Raw genomic sequence first — 22,766 nt, forward strand, 5'->3', positions numbered from 1 at the left:
AATTTGGGTCTCAACCAGTTCCTCAGGATATATCCATAGCTTTGAGATCTATCAAGGAAAATTGCAAAATGGTGAAGGTCATTCTGAATTTGGAGCAGTTGGTGGTGATGTTCTTAGGCTGTGTGAAAACGTGAAGTTCAAAAGCCATAAGCTTTTGATAATCTGTTTACGTCGATTAATCTTCTCTAGAAACTTCTTGAAGATGGCATTTATGCTTCCAGGACTATCAGAGCGAACAGGCTTTGTGGTGCTGATCTCAAGCTGCGGTTTGTGAAAACCTTGAAGAAGGAATCGAGAGAGTTGTACTCTGTTACATCGCAGTCCAACATCACAATAACCTGCTGGCATGATAATTCATTTTTACACGTAGCATCTACATTTGCTGGAGCAGAACCTGTAGGTGTTGCTAAGAGATGGTGTCGAAAACTGCGTGTAATCACTGAAATTCCACAACCATATTTCATCAGCATTTACAATTCCCACATGGGTGGCGTACATCTAATGGACTTGCTCGTAGGTCTTTACCGGGATACCATAAGGCACAAGAGGGAGTACTTCAGAGTATGCCATTATCAACTGAATGTGACCACTGTAAACTGTTGGATCCTCTGGAGAATGAACCCAGATTGTGAGAAGCTGGATCTGTTATAATTCAAGTCCTCAGTAACCACTTCTCTCATTTACATGGGAAGCAATCATAAACCCAAAAAAGGAAGACCCGCTTCACAGATGCCACCAGCAACCAAAAAATGGTTGAAAGTGAAGGCTACCTATAAGTTGGGAAAGGATAAAAGTGCCACCTTCACGGTTGTTCAAGGAAAACCAGGTATGTCTGCCTTCGCTGCTAATATGCCCTTTGCCCACAGTGTTTTGAGGAATACCATAGCAGGAAATAACAAGAGCCACTCCTTAATGCAAAATTTAGTTTGGTAAAACGTGCGTGTAAAACTGACATCCAGCGCACAGTATCTCCCAAGAAAATTATTCCTCAGTTCAGTTGTGTTGTGGTGTGTGTGGACTCCCTTCATGCACATAGGCCTCATATGAGGTCCGTGGAATTTTCAAAGAAAATGAACTATTATTTCTTTTTCTTTAACATGATTGTATTTTGTAACCTTTCAATGAATAAAAAATCAAGACAATATTTTTATTTTACTTCAAACTGAAAATGCGTGCACGAGAGGGTTAATGGAATGCAGAATTCCCGAAAAGTTGAGAGCAAAAGATTGGCAATGTTAGTTCCAGTAGCATCCCCTTCTAAATTAGGCACAGACAGTAGACAACTCTGAATTTCATTGAGTTCAGGCCTAAAAAATGTTACAACAATGGAATATATCTTCAAGTCGCTTTTATTGCTACCATCAGTAGCAACAGACAATGCATTCACCTGCAAAAGTGATACAATTTTTGCCCTTTCTTCCATGCAAATTTCTGTAATCATAGCCGCCACTGTTTCATTCTACCACACCCATATCGTTTAGCGATTTCCGAATCAGGAAACATTCTGTGAAACAAAGGTCCCGCGTAATTGGCACAATTTACAGGCAGGTTATGTTCTACTATAAATGACAAATAACGCCTCGGCATTCGCCACAGGATTTACATCTTGGTTTTTACATGAAAAGTTCAGTTTCTGGTTTCTTTCTACACACTGGACACTCTCCTTATGTTTTTTCATTTGCATATGCTTGAGTATATCGCATTTCCCGCCATGCGCAACTGAAAAATCACACCTACATATAGTACAGAATGTGAACGTTGGTCCCTTTCTGGATTCACTCAAACACGGAAACTCTTCCCTATAAGCAATTTTAAACACTGCATCATATTTCTTTTTTGACATTTTGGCCAAAACAAATATTAAGGCACAACATGAGCACTTCAGCAGGTCTTGCCCCGGGTAGAACGACTATGGTGAGCTACTTCTGAGGTTAGGTTACTCCAAAGATAATGTTACTCGCTTGCAAAGAGAATGACTATTATAGACAAAAGAGCAGCACATGACTGGCCACAGCGCCCCGAACTGCCATCTGGTATCATTATTAGAACTATCGACCAGCCATATATCGATAGAATGAGGAAATCCGCGGGAGTTTAAAATAATACGAAAATTGCGGATATTGCTCTGAAAATCGGGAGATCGGACTCGGCGATCGGGAGGAATGATGAAAAATCGGGAGATCGGACTCGGAGATCGGGAGGAATGATGAAAAATCGGGAGTCTCCTGTTCAAATGCGACCTATCTCGTGGAGGGTAACATCCACTTGGTTTGTTTGAGCGGAATTTTTCCAGACTGGAGCAGCATACCCTGCAGCAGAGAAACACAGGGCAAGGGCAGATGTACGGACGATGTTAGGCTGGGCTCCCCATATTGTGTGTGTGAGTTTGTGAATGAGATTCCTGCTGCATACCTTCTGGAGCCAACACACTTCCTTGGGGGAGGCCATTCTACTGATATCTCCATCGGCTTTTCTTGTCCATAAGAGTGACAAAAAAGTCTGTTCTGAAGCAGACATTGAATAAACTGTGTCAGTCGATAGTCTTTGGTTGTTGAATACAGCTTCCTTGTCATTCTTTTATGATTCACTGTACCATAAGCAGCTGTGAGATCAAAAAAAGCAACTCCTATTATTTGTTTGCTCTCATATCGATCCTCGATATGCTGGGTTACATGTATTTGACAAGAACATGACTTCTCCAGTCTGAAATCTCACTGTTCCTTTATAATCTTTCTATCGATAAAATCAGAAATACGATTCAATATCATCCTCTCCAAAATTTTGAAAAGATAAGATAGGAGATATGGGTCTGAAGTTTTTGGGGTCATTTGGCTCTTTTCCTGGTTTAAGCAAGGCCACAACTTTTGCTTTGCGCCAGATCTTTGGAATCAACATTCTTTTTTTTTTGGTTAAAAATTGCTATTTGTTCAGGGTGTCGACCCATGTGGACCTTTTGCCCCTACTGGCACCATATTGTATGAACCTGCATGTGATTGGAATGGTGGTAGTGTGGAATGTTGTGTGTGAGGAAAGGAAGATTAAGGACATCACAAACACCCAGTCCCCAGGTCAGGGGATATTAATCATTACAATAAAAAATCCCTGACCCGGCCGGGAATTGAACCTGGAGCCGCCGGGTGTGGCGGACGCGTTGCCCCCTACACCACAGAGCCGGACAATCAACATTCTAATCACACGTGTTCATCAGTTTCAAAACCCAGTTTATAGTTATGGGGCCAAAATGTTTAATTTGCTCTGATCTTATGTCATGAAAGCCAGCAGCTTTGTTATTTTTCATACGTTTGACAGCAGTTCTCAGTTCTTCCATGAATAGTGTGCCAAGGTGGTCATTCATACCGTTGGATTTTTATTTCTCTGGGTCTTTTCGCGGTTTTGCCATTCAGTAATAACTGATGGGCTATTTGATCAGGAGTAACTTTACTCAACTCCCAGGGTGAGACTGCAGGATCACCGTTAAGATTTTTTAGTAATTTCCAGGCTTGTTGACTTGAGCGTTTCATATCCAAACTTTTGAGAAGGTTACACCATTTTTCTTTTCTTGATGTTGATATAGCTTCAAATAGGTGTTCCCCTGTTTGTATTGTATCCTCTGCAAAGGGATCAATTTCAAATAGCTGTTCATATTTATTAAGGAGAGATTTTGAGTCCTTAGCAAGTCCAGATATGTACATTGTTTTACAACTCCTAGGGATGTACTTACGGCAGATGCTTTTTACTAATTCCACAAAATCTGGGTAATGTACTGAATCAGGCTTGATTTTTGCAACATCATAGTCCAGATTTTGAGAGAAAGTATTCCACTGAGCTTTTTTGAAGTTGAACTGTCTTTTAAAAATAACTTTCTCTGGTTTAACAACTGCCTGTACGGTACATATAAGAGCTTGATGCTGTGTTCTAGGAAATGGATCTGCATTTTGTTTCTTGGTTTGTTGAGCAATGTGTTCGGTGACAAAAATGTTGTCTGGGTTGTAACCTCGCTTCCATCGACCACTGTTAGTTTAAGACCCATGCATTCGGCCCATTCTTCTAAATTTTGGCCATTTGTGTCAGTCTCTTTGTATCCCCAAGACGTACTATGACAATTGATGTCACCGATGACTTTGTTGATTGAGAATGGAAATAGCAAGTTTCTGTAAATTTATATTCCATATTTGGTGGCTTGTAGACAGATGTAATAGTGCAGGATTGAATTTCAACGGTCAGGATTTCAACGTCATCTACACAGGCCAAGTCTGCAGATAAAATGTTGGTGCCATGTTTAATGAAAACTGCACTCCCATATTGTTCATTAGGTCTTTCCAGGACAAGTTTAATTCTGTTCACCTTTGGTCGGCGATCATTTGAGCCTTTGTGTGTCTCCTGAACCAGTAGGATATCACAGTTATGTTTTGTGCAAATGTCTGATAATAAGGCTTCCTCCTCTGATGAAATTCTCTCTATATTAATTGAGACTGTTACTAAAGCTGGCACTGAAAAATGCCATTTGAAGTTCATAATAATTAGTAAGTTAGTGTTTCGGATAGTAAGATGATAGGCTGAATCAACAAACAGGATATGTTTGCATGTTCAGATATTTAAGTAAAGGAAGCTAAGGAGCAACATGTAGGGGTATATAAGGTGTCCTTAACAAGAACAAAAAGGAAAGTAAGAGTGAAATTTTCATTAAGAAAACTAGAACATATCACATTGTTTCTGTTAGCATATAAATAAGAGTAGATTTGGTGACTGTAGGAATTACAACTAGGATTATCTTGTATATTTGCCAAGTGAAAGAACAGGTGGTGATTATGATCATACCCATATCCCCACATTAAGGCTGCTTTAGTATGAAGCAACTCTGATAACTTTGTCACTGACTATGATAAAATCCTCCATGGGATTTCCAATGAAGATGTTCTAGATCTCGAACCACATCACAATCATAGTTAGCATTTTGTGTATAATCTTATCATTTCAGGATAGCCTTAAGTCTCAGCATACCAGCTATAATCTTGTAAACTTCTCTCCATGTTGGCCACTATTGCCTTAATTCAGCCAAGTAGTATAGACTTTCTGCTAATACTGATTCCAAAGGACAGATGGTGTAAGTTTAACTGACTTGGTGTTGTTGATGAAACTCTTCTGTGATCTGAAATACTGTATAATGTTTTTCATTTTTTGTTTGAGTTTTGCAGTTTTAGCTGTCAGTTTTCACACATCCATCAGCTGAGAGTTTGAAAGTGAAAGTATTAAGGCATACACAGTGTAGTATGATTGTAAACGAGATTTCTTGAATACATCTTAAATGGTCAATAGTACAACATAGTGATTTAATGTGCTAGGAGATCTTAAGGATTATCTAGCAACCAAGGATACTGATTTCTTAGCCACACCCAGGGGTCACTTACAGGATACTTTAAAATTTGCTCTCAACCTCTTCTACTCAAAAATGCTACCACCTTTGCAAAACAAAACTTCAACAGGCCTGGCTGCAAGAATGGCATAAATAATACAACATCTTACAGTCATAGTTTCCTTTGTGCAGGTAAAGAAACCTGGGAACTAGATCTACATTATAGGAAGTGGGCAACAATACAGTACCCACATACAAACCATGGTAAATGCGCTGATCTACATCAGAAGTTGGGGAAAGGTGCCTTCTACAGAGCGTAGCTGCAGCTTTGCAAGACAGATAGTCTGGCTTATTTAATATGTGAGAGCTTTGAGAGAGTTAAATAGTAACAGGGCACCCTCAGAATTACTGACCAAAATAGGAGAAACCAGCATGGCAAGATTATTCCATTTAGTATGTAAGATGTATGATATGGAAGTGCCATCTGATTTTAGACAGACTGTTGTTATACATATTCCCAACAAATCAGGTGCTGGCAAGTGGTCGCTATATGAGATTTTCTCTCACATTATTTTTTATTGTGATATAACTTCACAGTGATGAAAGGGAGGTGACTATTCCCTCTTCTGAGTTTATAACTGTCGTGAGTAGAGCGGTTCAGATTTGAAGAGTAAGCACCCCTTCCCCTAGTCAGAACAAAGGTTCCTATATGTCCATGCGCACTGCGTGAGAGCAGTTTGGCTCCAGAAGAAATGTGGAAACATGCGAAGCAATCCTGAATTTACGTCTGACCTTAGAGGATCGAATTAAGAAAGACAATCCCACATACATGGCATTGTAGATCTAGAAAAGGCATTTGATAATGTTGATTGAACCAAGTTATTTGAGATTCTGAAGGTGATTGGGATCGATACCAAGAAAGAAGACTTATCTACAATCTGTACAAAAATAGGTCTGCAGTGATAAGAATCGCAGGCTATGAAAAAGCAGCAGCAATCCAGAAATGAGTGAGACAAGGCTGTGGTTTGTCCCCTATCCTTTTCATTGTTTATATAGAACAGGCAAAAAAGGAAATCAAAGAGGAATTTGGAAAAGGAATCACAATCCGTGGAAAGGAAATCAAAACTCTGAGATTTGCCGATGATAATGTTATTTATCCGATTCTGCAGAAGATTTGGACAAACTGCTGAATGGTATGGATACAGTCTTGGAGAAGCACTACAAGATGAAAATAAATAAATAACTAAATCCAAAACAAAAGTAACGGAGTGGAGCCAAAAAAAGTCAGCTGATGCAGGAAATATTCAATTAGGAAATGAAGTCTTAAAGGAAGTAGATGAATATTGTTACTTGGTTAGTAGAATAACTAATGATGGCAGAAGGAAGAACATAAAATGCAGACTAGCACAAGCACGGAAGACCTGTCTTAAGAAAATAAATTTGTTCACTTTGAACAATGGTATAGGAATTAGACGTTTATGAAGACTTTTGTCCGGAATGTGGCACTGTATGGAAGTGAAACATGGATGAAACTAGCTCAGAAAGAGAATAGAAACTTTTGAAATATGGTATTACAGAAGAATGCAGAAGGTGAGATGGGTACATCAAATCGCGAATGAAGAGATACTGCATCGAATTGGTGAGAGGAGAATGATTTGGCAAAATTTGACCAGAAGAAGAGATAGCATGATAGATCACATTTTAAGACATCCAGGACGTGTTCAGTTGGTTTTTGAGGGAAGTGTACGCAGTAAGAACAGCAACAGTGAGAACAGTAGACCAAGATACGAATATGGCAAACAGATTAATGTAGATGTAGGATGTAGCAGTTACGTAGAAATGAAAAGGTTAGCACAGGATAGGGTGTCATGGAGAAATGCATCAAACCAGTCTACGGACTGGTGACCCAAATAACAACATGACAGCGATGTAAAATGATATACACTTAATACAAAGAGTACCGGTACAACAAACTCATAGTTTAGATTGATAGGAGGAGGAAAGTCTCCCATAAGGCCAACTTTCTGTCTACATCATGAGAGGCAGGCAACGGCATAAAGTAGGGGATTGCCTGTAGAGGTGATTTACAGGACCCATGGCCACTAAGGTAACTATGAATGCCCTAAGGGAACCCTAAAATATGATGGCTAACAGTTCTATGGTGAAGACCTCAATGGCAGCAATGGCAGAGGAGGAAACCTTTGGTATGGCGAAGATGGTGGAGGAGGCAGCCCTTTCCTAAGGAAGAAATCACTGCCTTGTGGCAAAGAGGGATCTTTAAAGGCTAGGGAAAATAACCCCTATAAAAAATTCTGTGGGCCAGTGCAGACAGGAGGCAGCCCCACTGGACTAGGGTGCTGAGGATCAATAGCATGAACATCCGAAACAAATTTATTACAAAACCCAGTCAAAATTTATGCTGACCAGATTTTATGGTAAAGATGTTTGCAATGAAATACAGGACCCGAATTTGTTTTTGGAATGCGAAAACCATGTATGAAACTGGAAATACTTAGACTGAGTGAAACAAGATGGACAGGCTATGGCGTGGTGCGAACAGATGAGGGTGATGTCTTCATTTACTACGGATGAGAAACAAATGAACAGCATTCAAGCAAGTGGGTGTCTTACAAAGAAAAAATATAGCATAATGGAATGGACCCCTGTAATGACAGAAGATAATTATTATATGAATAAGTGTCAAAGTTAGACCAGTGGCCACAGTGCAGTGCTACACACCAACAGAACAAAAGAGAAAGAGGAGTTCTATGACAGGCTGACATCAACAACGGCAGGGATAAAGGAGGACAATGCTGTTTTAATGAGAGAATTAAATGCAAAATTGGTAATGATGGCCAGAGATTCACAGACCTGTGCAGTCTGGATTGGTTACAGGTGGATTCCACAAAAGAACTGGCAGAAGATCCCAGTGAGTGTCACTCAATCTCCAGACAGAAAACCAAATTTATCACTTAGCAATAAGCAAAAGATGAAGACATACACCCCTGGATGTGAGGAGTAAACATGGAGCAGATGTAGGGAGCGATCACCACCTTATGATTGCTGATATTCGACTGAAAGTTGTAGCACCAATATAACAAGCAGCTGTACGAATGAAATGTTTCAACTCAGTGAAATTTGAAATGATTTAAGATACAGCTGAAGAACAGATTTGAGGCTCTCACTGAACAATCAGATAAAGAGGCAAACACTAACTGGAACTCAATCAAAGAACTCTTTCTTGAAATATGTTAAAAGATAATGAGCTGCGGAGAACCAGGGAGGAAAGAATGGATATCAGATGACAGTTGGACATCTATCCAAAAGCGAAGAGAGTGCAAAGCACTGGTCAACTCCAGTCGAACAAGAAAACAGAAAGCAGCAGTGATAATGAAATACAGGCAGACGGACAAGGAAGTTAAGAAGAAAGTTTGGATAGATAAACAAGTGTATACAGACCAACTGGCAACACAAGCAGAAGCAGCAGTAGCAGCAGCGGGTAACAGCAAAGAAGTATAAGTCAGGTTGTGAGAAGAAAAGTCCTCAGTTTTAATTCCTGTGTTGATGTGGTAATACCTCATGAGAGTCACTGTAAACACCTAGTGTATATATAAGGAAATATCTTCATTGAGGTAATCACATTAACTAGGTTCAGAATAAAGGTTACAGATCTCCAAATGATTTTTGAGGGCATTCTGGGGTTATAGTATGATTGTAAAGGAGAAGGCATGTAGTATGTGGTAAGATAAGACCCCAATTAGTGTCATTGCAGTGTATGGGACCCTCGGTTATACTATCAGTTGAGCTATGGTGGCCTAAAGGATTACCTGATAGTCCATGAGGAATTAATGTAGTATTAATGTAGAAATAAATAAACAAGAGATTATTGTTGTTGTGGAAAGGTGGATTTTTATTTTATAAGTTTTGATTATATAAAGGGAAATGTTTGTCAAATTTCCAAGTTCATTGAAATCATTTAATAGGGAAACGCCAGCTGGGCAACAGCCCTAAATGCAAATCTTTGATGACTGATGAACCAAACAGATCACACAAGCAGTAAAACAAATGACGAACAGCAAAATGCCTGGGGTAGAAGCCCTAAAGGCATATCCAGATCTAACACTAGAAATCATGGAGCCACTTCTATAGTAACACTAACATGGAATGAAGGACACCTTCCTGAGGAAGGAAAGAAGGGGGTCCTCATCAAAATATCAAAGAAATAATCAATGAACAATTTGCTGAGTATCAGACATCTTTGTATATACTTTCCAATGATTCTGAAAAAGCCTCTGAATCTGTTAACTGGAGGAAAATATGGCAGGCTATGATAAAGCTTGGAATCCCACAAAAGATAGTCCACCTGTATGTATGGTGGATATAGCCTACTATCAAGAAATACATAAGAGGGAAGCTGTCTCAACCTTTTGTTGTTAAATCTATAGTAAGACAAAAATGTCTCCTGTTGAAAATTTTCTTTATCATGACACTGGATTGTATGTTGAGAGGCAACGAACTAAAAGTGGGACATTCATTGGGATTAAGCAACCAATTTGAAAAACTGGACTTCGAGGAAATGGAAATCAAACTTGAAATTAGAAGCTAAAGAAGCAGGCTTACAGATAACTAATAAACAGACCAACGAAATGTATATCAACCATTGTAACAATATTCCAGCCTGACTATAGATGAAATGGACACAGAAAGAGTAGAAGAATTTTGTTACTTAGGAAGCATGGTCAGCCAAGATGAGGTGCTTTTAGACATTTATTGCTATTTGCTTTACGTCCCACTAACTACTTTTTCGGTCTACGGAGACGCCGAGGTGCTGGAATTTAGTCCCGCAGGAGTTCTTTTACGTGCCAGTAAATCTACCGACACGAGGCTGACATATTTGAGCGCCTTCAAACACCACCGGACTGAGCCAGGATCAAACCCGCCAAGTTGGGGTCAGAAGGCCAGCGCCTCAACCGTCTGAGCCACTCAGCCCGGCGCTTTTAAACATGTGGTGAGTCACATACTAAGATGGTTTTGATATTTTATAATCACACAAATAAAGCAAAAGGAACTTTTGTACAGTGACTACCAATTGGGAGAACCCCCATACTCACATAAAAATAAAGCTAAGAATATTCTACTCAAATGTTAATTCTGTATTCCTGTATGGAAATGAGACCTGGAAAATGACCAAAGACATTACCACAAGTCTTTAGACTTTTATATATATTATATATTATTCGCACACTTTTTAGTGACTGATTTTTGTACAGAAATGAGGAGTAAGGAAAGAGCTCTCTCAGTTCCAGTAATACTACCAACTGAATGGAAATGAAATCTGAATTGAATCAATAATATGATCGATCGATATGAATTTTCTAAACCTTTATTATCGTGTGACAACTGTCACACACACATTATATAACATTTTTCGATGCAAATCTTGTTCCTAGCATGAATTCTATAGTTTGGCTTTGCTGTGTAAACAACAACAATACTAGTACATAAACTGTACGCCGGATGTCGCACAGTGATGCATAAGCGATTCATAGTTTGTGTTTCAAGGTTGCCAACACAAATCTCGAAGATAACCGAGGTCGACCGATTCAGCACTGGGGTGTCCATGTATCACTACTAAAAGGCGCGCGTACTATATATATATCATTGCTTGAGGTAAACATACCTGCCAACTTTTAGAAACCAAAAATAGGAAGATATTTTAATTCTTGGATTTCATCACATATATTCCACCACGGTCTACGTGAAAAAAGGTCAGGATAAAAGGCATACTTATCTACAGTTACAATGCAAATTAACCATTAAATTTAAAATCTTAAACTAAGAAAACATAAAAATAGTTACAAGAAAATGTACCTAATCACTCTCATTTATGACATTTACATACGAATAATATTTGTCACACCGTCACACGCAACAAAATACATAATACCGTATTTTCTCGCATAATTAACGCACTTCTTTGACGAAAAATACAGGCGAAAACTTCGGATGCGATTCAAGGAATTCGGATATTTATAAATTATTTACAATTCATTTACATTTAAAAGATACATCAAATATAATCCAAACACAATTGGTTCAACCCATTTGCAGTTATCGTCATTTGGCGTAAAATTCCGGCGTGAGATTTTTTCTGAAAAGTCAAATAGGGTACATCAGATAAGTTAAGACACGTGGACTTGAAGTACGGTACCGACACTGGAAAATATTCTTCCAAATACGAGCTGACAATACGACCTGAATGACATACCGGAAAAAAAACCTGTCCAACACGAGAAGGGCCGGGCATCGAAGGAGGGACCCTGCTACATTACTCCAAACCGTTCGTATCCAATCTTGTACGAGTGACGTGTCCATCCACCCTTTTTCTTGAATACGAACGTGGATCACTCGCGGAAATTTTGCTTTAGGCATTGTTTTTCGTTTTAGAACAAAGTAAGGTGCATGCTTTCTGCCATCAGCTATTACAGCAAGCATTGCAGTACATCGTCGTTTTTGTTTTTTTGCTTCCGGTGGCGCGTGCGATAACACTGTATGTTCCTTTCTTATCGACTGTTCGACTTCGTGGTATATGGAAACTGATTGGCGTCTGACCTGCCATTCCTATAAGGAAGATAGAATATTCCTTCACTTTACGCTTTTCAATCACAAAGCGCTGAAAATGGTTGAAATCATTCGTCACGTTTTGGCATAATGTTGTTCTTCGTCGAAGAGAAAGTCCATTTCTCTTCATAAAATTAATTCAGCCTCGGCTAACCTTTAAATATGAGACAATGATTCCACGTGCCGCGGCTATTTCTCATTCTTTAAAATGCAGCATTTTGTGAGAAACGGCTTATCCAACATTGCGTAACAAAATCATATAGTTAAGCAGATAATCCTCTACTTGCGGAAACATGCCGCTTTTTGGTCCGCGAAATGCTTTGTGAGACTTGTTGGCCGCTTGAAGTGCACTTCTGTTACCGCGATAGCGCATGTTTCATTTGGACACTGAAAACTTGCTGCCCGCTGCTCTATTCCCGTATGTTTCGGCGTAACTGATCACCGCAAGTTCGTATGATGCAGTACTGTACCAGTTTCTTAGAGTACTGTGGACTGACAAACAATTTTGAGATCACATAATGTCCCGTACGCGAAACACTCGTAAAACTAGTGCAGTGGGATTTCCTGCCGGCTAATACAGCACGTTGCCCTGTATGTGGAATGCCCGCTTTCGCAATAGGAAGCCTGCTACCTGAGTAGTTGGCGGCATCTTTATTTCGAAACGCATCCGGAGCTGAGTTATGGATCTTCGAAGTTGTGGGTTCGTAAAATTCCACTTTGGACCCAAAAATATTGGGATGTGTAAATTATGCAAGGGCGTCGATTACGGTACACGAGAAAATACGGTAGTTTCCTTTAATATCCGGTAAAATGTACAGAAATTTATAGGCATCTCTTAACACTTGGAGATAACGTTTGTCATATTTTTTGGCCATAACGAGAAAAGAAAATACCAGAAACTGTCATAGAAATGCAAGGAACAACTCCGACGAAACTACGCACAGAAACGATGTTAACAGCGCGCGAACAACACAATAACAAACTCATTGTTTCGTCCCGATTAACTGAGTCGTTAGCGCGCACTAGCCTCTTGCTTGCAGGACGATTGCCGCCCCGAATCCCCAGCTTAAAGCGCACACGCTGCTGTGGTGAGCGGGAAAAACGATACACGAAGGCGAAATAAAGCATCAAATACGCTTGAAAATTAGGTTTCGTAAATTACACAAGCACATAAGAATTTATCCTTTATTCTAGGGGAAGAGTATTGGCCGTACTAGAGGTTATATTAGTCAAAAATCGGAAGAAGTAAAAATTAATCGGAAAATCGGAAGACGAGTTAAAAACCGGAAAGTTTCCGGGTAAATCGGAAGGGTTGGCAGGTATGGGTAAATAATGAGAATATGGTGGCCAAAGACCATCTCAAAGAATTTTGAAGGCCGTAAGTACAGAAACAGAAAATGAAAGAAAGAATTGCAACTGGAATCTGCAAGGCAGTCACTGGCACGGCAGACTAAGGATCAGCTGGAAGAGAACTATAGACAGGGAGATAGGTGGAGTCAACAAGCCATGGAGAGAGGTGAAAGCACTGGCAGCAGATAGAACATGCAGGAGGAATTTTGTTGAGACCCTATCCTATATTCTACCTAGGAATTAAAAGAAGTAAAAGCAAAAAATGAATGAGGGATAAAAATATCAGTTTTTTCCCCCATCTTATGATTCACCAGAAAAAAAATTGTTTAATATGTTAAAGAGATCATGACCACCTAGTAGTAAAAACTGAGTGTCAGAATATGAAACAAACAGCAATATTTAGTCTGTTAAAGCAAAAATCATGTCTAGTGGAAAGGGAGGTAACTAATGTGGTTATGATAATGTTTCTTAGAATGAATACTGATAATGACATTATTTCAATAGTTTTAGAGGAAGTGCTGGTAACAGTTCAGTATTAATTTATGAAGATACACATGTTTCTTTCCTATTCTGTATGATAGGGAAATACATTTTAAAATGCAAATTCACAGAGGTCAACAGATTGCTATGAAAATGCACCATTATGACATTACCATTGTAACATGTGCCTTCTATTAAATCTTAATCATGAAAAATTACATAAAAGCTATCACTGTTTCAGGCAACAAGCTTGTTAAATGGGAGATGCTTTACTTGTTCAGATCAGCACATGTGAAAAAGTCAAAAATGATAAAACTGCAAAGGAAGTACCAGTGACTACCAAGCCATGTGAATTCTTATCTACCATGACGGTTATGTCAAAGACTCGCTAATGGAAGTTATGACAGGCTACTTCTTTGATCTCTCGAAGTACATGAGGTACTGTTAAATTGGACTCTAAAACCACTGATCAACCCTAGAGTGTAATATAGATACACTAGTGATCAGTTACAATTAGGCCTAGATGATGTATTGATTGCAGTCAAGGCTTTCCGTAAGTCTATTAAGTCTTCATGTGATCCCCATAGGGAACCTGAAATATTTGTCCCTAATGAGTAAATTTATAATACCAATATAAATAGTCCAATAACCAACCTGGAGGCTGATTAGATCCTCAAAAAGCACCACCAAAGGTTATGCAGTTAAATCACAAAATGGCAACAGCGTGAGCAGTAAATTAATTTTCTTTAACCCGCAAGTGGTCGCTATATGAGATTTTCTCTCACATTATTTTTTATTGTGATATTACTTCACAGTGAGGAAAGGGAGGTGACTGTTCCCTCTTCTAGCTGAGTTTACAACTGTCGTGAGTAGAGCGATTCACATTTGAAGGGTAAGCAGCCCCTCCCCTAGTCAGAACAAAGGTTCCTATATGTCCGTGCACACTGCGTGAGAGCTTCTCTCATCGTGCAATTAATGGCGTTGGTGTTACGTTGAAGTGGAGCAGGAAACTTACTCCTGTTGTACAAGTTAGTATTTGTATTATGAGCACTTCTTGTTTTTGAAAATGTTATTGTGTTCAGAAATCTTGCTTTTTATGTAAATATTACTAGATATAATGCATGCGTGAGATTTTATTTTTTTACAACTTCAGGACGGAAGTTATTTTTATGTACACTGTATATGTTATTTTAAGTAGCAATTTGTGTCTTTAATAGCCAACTTATCATTTCACTTTTATGTCCGGCTCCATGGCTAAATGGTTAGCGTGCTAGCCTTTGGTCATGGGGGTCGCGGGTTTGATTCCCGGCAGAGTCGGGAATTTTAACCATAATTGGTTAATTTCACTGGCACGGGGGCTGGGTGTATGTGTCGTCTTCATCATCATTTCATCCTCATCATGATGCGCAGGTCGCCTATGAGAGTCAAATCAAAAGGCCTGCACCTGGTGAGCCGAACTTGTCCTCGGACACTCCCAGCACTAAAAGCCATACACCATTCCATTTTCTTTATTACATTTTAATCTAAAATATATAAGGTAGAACTTGCGTATCATTTCAGTAGTAAATTTCAGCCTTACGCCCCACAAAACTGTGAAAAATATATTTATTTTAATGTGAAAGAATGTCTCACGTGCGACCACTCACATTACATTTTGGCTAGCGACCACTCGCGGGTTAACATTAATCTGCAAAATATAAGTTACAGAACGGATTCAATAGCCAACTACTGGGTTGTTCCAAGGGGAATAGACCCATTACACTGAGAATGTTTAAACACTTTTTCAATAACGTGAGAACCCAGTTCATTAAGACTAGATTCTTCAATACTGTCAGCAAAGCAATCTTCGTTGTTTCATAATTTTGTAACAGTATTTCTGTGTATAGGATGTTCTTTGTATATGTCATATCACCATCTCTGCCTTGCTTACACAACATTTTCTTAATGACTATCTGTACATCTGCTGGAGTCTTTATCTGAACGAATGCCACATACAACTGCTCACGGGTAAAAACAGGGTTAGACAGACAGAATCCATTTTTCTAAAGCCTAAGGATATAGCCAAGCTGATTCGAACCTACCAATCATCAGACGATCACATGATTCTCCCTCACACTTAGTAATTTCAAGGCTTCGCCTAGCAACTGGATTGAAAATTAGAAGCATTAACTCTGTAGGCTATTTAGCCTACAACCCAGTGCAAGAGCTTTCCACGCCCACTGTAATACGAGGGGCATACTATATTGTTTTACACATTATTTTTTGTACGTCCGGGTATGGTTCACATTTCACTTTAGAAAGTGGTGACTTGTAACTAGTGTCCTGTTCCACCGTTTGGTAGCAGCACACGCACAAGGCCAACAAATGCACGTCATAGCCATTTCATAACAACACTGGCAGTGTAGGAGCAGACAACATGGAAAGCAACTGTCAGAAACAGCGCTATACGACTTGGTTCCTATGGAAAGAAGGCGTGACCACTGCAGAAATTCATCGGCACTAGGTGGCAATCTGTGGAGAACATGCGCAGTCATGGAAAACAGTTTACAACTGGGTAGAAGTGTCAACACCAGCCTGGAGGCAGCCACGGGAATTAGTCGAAACACCCTGCAGCGGATCGTGCACGGCCACTTACAGTTGGGGAAGGTATCTTTTTTTTTTTGTGCTAGTTGGTTTACGTCGCACCGACACAGATAGGTCTTATGGCGATTATGGGACAGGGAAGGGCCATGAGTGGGAAGGAAACGGCCGTGGCCTTAATTAGGGTACAGCCCCAGCATTTGCCTGGTGTGAAAATGGGAAACCACGGAAAACCATTTTCAGGGCTGCCGACAGTGGGGTTCGAACCTACTATCTCCCGAATACTGGATACTGTTACATGTAATAAATATCATTTTTGGTCCGTATTGATGATGTAGATTGAAATAATAACATTAAGTTATTTATTAGACCACCTAATCAATACAAAATCGTCTTGGATGATTTACATAAATTTGTTAGCTAATAGTGGGACATGTTTCGCCTTCTCTGAAGGCATCATCAGCCATAGTCTTAACCTTAAATTAAAAATAAGCGTCTAAATAACATGTAGTGATGAAATGAATTTTAAAATCTTGAAGAGATTTGAAGTAAAATAACATTAAAAATAACAATGATGGTTTGAAAATACAATGTGATGAGATACAATAGTGGAAGTATTAACAAAATTAACCTTAGAAGGCTGCTAAAATAAGTACAATGGAATAAAACAACAGATTGTTATACAACAAGTAGTAAGATTGCATAAAAGTAAAGTTGATAGTAATGGCGGTTATAATTAGACGATGGCGAAAAATCTTATGTAATCAAAGTAAAGAGGAGAGAGTAAAAGTCAAAGTTAGTCGAGAGATCCGAAGTTCATTATGATCTTGAAGATAAAGGATGAAAGTCAGATGCATATGGTGAAGTTGTAGAACACGTTGAGGATATGAAGTTGGTGAATAGAAGTTGAAGAACAGTTTCAAATAGGATCACTATGGACCATCTCAAAATTTGAAGTGATGTTCAAATGTTGTAAATTGTGAGTTTGTAGATATTCTAGTTGAAAAAGCATATACAAGTGGAATCACTTGACGGTGACAAAGATAGCTTGTAATATTATGAGTAAGAAGTATTTGCAACAGTAGACTTCTTGCTACGTGTGTTATAACAGTTATAACAGTTATAACACACGTAGCAAGAAGTCTACTGTTGCAAATACTTCTTACTCATAATATTACAAGCTATCTTTGTCACCGTCAAGTGATTCCACTTGTATATGCTTTTTCAACTAGAATATCTACAAACTCACAATTTACAACATTTGAACATCACTTCAAATTTTGAGATGGTCCATAGTGATCCTATTTGAAACTGTTCTTCAACTTCTATTCACCAACTTCATATCCTCAACGTGTTCTACAACTTCACCATATGCATCTGACTTTCATCCTTTATCTTCAAGATCATAATGAACTTCGGATCTCTCGACTAACTTTGACTTTTACTCTCTCCTCTTTACTTTGATTACATAAGATTTTTCGCCATCGTCTAATTATAACCGCCATTACTATCAACTTTACTTTTATGCAATCTTACTACTTGTTGTATAACAATCTGTTGTTTTATTCCATTGTACTTATTTTAGCAGCCTTCTAAGGTTAATTTTGTTAATACTTCCACTATTGTATCTCATCACATTGTATTTTCAAACCATCATTGTTATTTTTAATGTTATTTTACTTCAAATCTCTTCAAGATTTTAAAATTCATTTCATCACTACATGTTATTTAGACGCTTATTTTTAATTTAAGGTTAAGACTATGGCTGATGATGCCTTCAGAGAAGGCGAAACATGTCCCACTATTAGCTAACAAATTTATGTAAATCATCCATGACGATTTTGTATTGATTAGGTGGTCTAATAAATAACTTAATGTTATTATTTCAATACTGGATACTGGCCGCACTTAAGCAACTGCAGCTATCGAGCTCGGTGGGGAAGGTATCGTCCACGTGGGTGCCTATACTCTTGTCTGCAGACGAAAAGCAGAGGCGTGTGGACGTGTGCAGAGAACTTTCGCAACGCCATGGTCAAGATCCAGCCGACTTCATGGCTAGGCTTGTGACTGGTGATGAGACATGGCTCCATTACTATCAGCCAAAAACGAAACAACAACAATCAATGTAATGGAAGCATAGGGACAGTCCACCACCAAAGAAATGTCGAACAGTGCCATCACTCGTTCGGGAACATGACGAAACCTGTGTGTGGTCGCCGTTTTGTGGATTCTGCAAAACTGGACACAGCTGTTAAGGCATGGGTACGCAGCACTCCAAAGAATGGTTTCAGGGAGGTCTGGAGAGGCTGACACATCGATGGCAAAAGTGGTTACAGTTATAAGGAGATTATGTTGAGAAAAGTGGACGTAACAACGATGTGTAATGTACTTTATATGGGTAGAAAAAAATAAAGTGTAAAACAAGATAGTACGCCCTTCGTACATTCCAATAGAACCTCGAATCATTCTCCGCTGTTTTTCCCATATCTTAATGGGGTTGTGGGTGTGATCTATAACAATCTCACTACACTGAAAAAGAAATTATCCACGTCACATATTATCGGCACACTTTTTGGCAAACCTCGGCAATCTTCGAGATTCGTATTGGCAACCTTTCAACACAAACTATGAATTGCTTATGCATCGCTGTGCGACATCTGGCGTACACTTTATGTACTAGTACTGTTGTTGTTTACACAGCAAAGCCAAACTATAGAATTCATGCTAGGAACAATATTCGCATTGAGAAATGTTATATAATGTGTGTGTGTGACACAGTTGTTGGCTTAAGATAATAAAGGTTTAGAAAATTTATATCGATCGATCATATTATCTATTCAATTCAGATTTCAATCCCATTCAGTATTACCGGAACCAGGAGAGCTCCCTCCTTACTCCTAACCCTCGTCACAAATCTATCGCTAAAAAGTGTGCCGATAATACATCTAGTTAGCCCATTTTCATGGCTAGAAGTCCTTATATCAACCGTATCTAGAGTAATGTTTCAATATTGCATGTTTCTGTGGTAGCTGATAGTGTGTAAATGAAGAGGAGGGTAGGCTAAATAGCAGTCAGTCTCCCAGCCAGAATAATTAACCTCACATGACTAAAATATCTGGCAAGGAGTCAAACACAGGACCAGGGTCGACGACCTAGATGATATGTATGTATGTTTAGTTCTCAGTCCCTTTAAATAATAAGCATAATCATGAAACCCAGGACCATCTGAAATGAAAGCTCCTACACTGAACATTCAGCAAAAGAGCTGGACAAATATCCCTCAACATATTTAGTTACTTACTATTTGTTTTACGTCGCACCAACACAAATAGGTCTTATGGCGACAATGGGACTGGAAAGGCCTAGAAATGGGAAGGAAACAGCTGTGGCCTTAATTAAGGAACAGCCCAAGCATTTGCCTGGTGTGAAAACAGGAAACCGCGGAAAACTGTATTAAGGGCTGCCGACAGTGGGGTTCGAACCCACTATCTCCCGGATGCAAGCTCACAACTGCACGCTCCTAACTGCACGGTCATCTTTAAAGGTACCTCTGATCAATCTGGGTTTTGGCCATGCATGTAATGCAAGATGCCTCATGGTCTAACAAGTGAAAATCCCACTCTAGGGGTCGAACTTCGGTAATCTGTGTGCAAAGCCAGCAGCTAAGCCAATGCACAAATCACTCCCCTGCTCAATAGCATCTTGAATATAACTTCGTAAAAAAAACATCCAGGCACCCAGATCTTTAGGCTACATCCATGTATTCCACTACCGGTACCAGAAGCAAGTGCCATTTATAAACAAATACCTTCATAACTTTTGTTTTCTCGAGATTCGTATCAACAACATCAGGGACTACGCATTCAGTTTGTTTGGGCTACAGAAGCGGCAACTATTAGAGAATTTCACTAATATGCAGGTCAACTTTAATGTATTTCTTTCAATATTAATTGGAACATATACTTCTCAAAAACACTCCAATATGCACGAAATGTAACTTCCCCCTATAGGCTACACCAGCACGTACAACATTTCATGTTAATTACTGAATGACCTCTTTGTATATGCCACTTCCTCTGACTGCAAATCCGATAAAATCCCAACAGAAGTTTGAGCTACTGCGGTACATCCACTAATGCACAGCAAATATAATTAAAATGCTATTTAAGAACACTATAAATGTGAACAAAATACGTGCTCAGTAACCTCAATGTGAATCTTGACTTTCTTTACACAATGTCGGATAAAAAGCACTTTATCATTGATCCAAGACATACACATACTCTTCTCATATGTAAGATAATTAAAATACTACAAAATTTTCTTATCATAGCAAATCACTCTCAAATAAACCATCAATCTCTAAAAAAAAATGCAAAATAATCATACAACTAACAGTTCTGGGTCCTTTTTGAAAACGGTTTCAATGTCTGCCAATATCCTTTCGGCTGCAGGAAAAGGATCGTCTTGCATTATTTTTTATCAGCCCCCACCCCCCCGAAAATTACACAAATTCATTCGATCACGTTCAATTCACCATCACACCGCACCTCTTCTGTTCTTCATAACCTTCTTTCTTCTTCTTCTTATCCTACTTCTACTACTACAATGGAAAGGAAGTTGGGGCGGGGTGTTGGCTCTCCAACTTTTGCCCAGTCACTACAACCGAGCACAGAATAACATAGAAATGGCAATGTGACGTCTGAGTTGAAGTCAGTGGACAAAAGCGGCCGCCATGTTGTTTGTACCAAAACATTGGAGACCAGTTAGTGTAACTAAGTGAACAGTGCACCACGTGTGAAGTAAATAAAGGAAGTTTGTGTTATGGTTTTAAAATGCCGACTTGTGTAGCGTATGGATGTGCAAACAGAGCTTCAAAGAAAATACCAGGGATAACTTTTCACAGGTAAGCAATAAGTTTTTGCGAATATTCAGTGCCGAATTGTTTTCCCCTTGCACATGCAGTATAGGTTAAGAAGCCCCTTTATCATTTACAGTTTTCCTAAAGATAATGAACGACGGAAGAAATGGATAAGAGCTATACGAAGGGAAAATTGGTCCCCCACACCTTTCAGCACTATATGTTCAGCTCACTTTACTGAACGTGATTTTGATCGTACTTCATTGTGTGTCGTAAGACTGAGGGAATGGGCTGTGCCATCTGTGTTTGCTGCTTTCCCAAAGTACCTACAAATACAATCAAAGGTTAGTTTCTCTTCATTTTAGCATTTGATTGAGAAATATGTCGAAATACATATTTATAGAGTAAGCCTACTATTTCTTAAATTTATTTTACAGGAGAGAAGGGTCCTTAAAATCATAAAGACTGTGGAAATGCCTTCATTAGACTCCTCTACAGCTGTCCAGGAAGTACCTGTTGTGGAAAAAGTGCAGAAACGTGTTTTAGTGCTCAAATAGATCATATGAAAACCAAAGAAATTGCGTACAGAAAGAAAATAAAATTATTGCACCAGAAAAAGAGGCGAATGAAGAAAAAGGTGGCTGAATTAAGTACTGTTGTAGATAGTCTTTAAAAGAAGGCTCTGATAAATAATGAGTACTGTGAAATGTTAAGTGGTTTGTCAGATACCTCATTGTGTTTGTATAAACGACAACAAGATAAGGCTTCATGTAACAAAGTGCAAAAGTTGTATGATGAGAAGTTAAAAGCATTTGCCATTACTCTTCACTTTCTTTCTCCAAAGGCATATTCATTTGTGAGAAACACTTTTGACACTTGTCTTCCACACCCTAGAACATTATCTCGATGGTATCAAAGTGTAGATGCTAATCCTGGGTTCTGTGCTGAAGCTTTTCAGGTACTTAAATCATACACAGGCACTAAGATTTGTGCCCTTTTATTTGATTCCATGGCTATAAGGAAACATTTGGAATGGGATGGCAACAAATTTCATGGGCCTGTAAATGTTGGGATTAATAATGAAGATGACACAGCACCATTAGCTTCAGAAGCCTTAGTTTTTCACTTAGTATTTGTGAACAATTCCTGGAAGATTCCTTTAGGATACTTTTTTGTGCACGGCATAAAAGCTGTGAATTTACAGAATATTTCTGAAATCAAAGATTTCCTTTTGAGGGCCAAACAGTATATTATGCAGCTACAGGAGGGATTCAGTAACAAGCCCATGTACTTATCCACCAGAAAGACAGGATTTTTGGGGTTTCTAATTGATATTGAGAGCACCATTTCAATGTACGATGCCTTTGTAGGGTACTCATCAGAAAACTTTCCACTGAAGTATTTTCCTTTGTATAAAGTAAGTCAAGACCATCTTGAGAGACTGCTTAGTTTAGATCTCAGGGTGCACATAATAATAAACCCGCTGTTAGGCAATTCACTGCTGCATTGAAGAAAATATTA

At 38.9% G+C, this 22,766-nt stretch overlaps 1 protein-coding gene and 1 long non-coding RNA gene across 4 annotated transcripts in view; one reads left to right on the forward strand and one right to left on the reverse strand.

Annotated features, from left to right (window-relative positions):
- The window catches only part of temp (protein prenyltransferase alpha subunit repeat-containing protein tempura), a 97,680-nt gene extending 76,714 nt beyond the window's left edge, over positions 1-20,966 (reverse strand). For 2 of the 3 annotated variants that reach the window (XM_067137933.2, XM_068225552.1), the window contains exon 1: positions 20,781-20,966. In XM_067137933.2, coding sequence (XP_066994034.2) covers positions 20,781-20,857 — 77 coding nt within the window. In that variant the 5' untranslated portion in view covers positions 20,858-20,966. Of the gene's footprint in view, positions 1-20,773 lie in introns of all 3 variants that reach the window. The other variant, XM_067137934.2, reaches the window with a different exon arrangement.
- A 173-nt stretch (positions 20,967-21,139) lies between these two features.
- LOC137501950 (uncharacterized) lies at positions 21,140-21,767 on the forward strand. Its single transcript, XR_011018689.1, has 3 exons — positions 21,140-21,290; positions 21,382-21,589; positions 21,683-21,767. It is a non-coding gene; the product is annotated as an uncharacterized lncRNA (long non-coding RNA).
- Positions 21,768-22,766: the final 999 nt, after the last annotated feature.

Source organism: Anabrus simplex, chromosome 1 (assembly GCF_040414725.1).
Source record: "Anabrus simplex isolate iqAnaSimp1 chromosome 1, ASM4041472v1, whole genome shotgun sequence".
NCBI classification, from domain to species: Eukaryota; Metazoa; Arthropoda; class Insecta; order Orthoptera; family Tettigoniidae; genus Anabrus; species Anabrus simplex.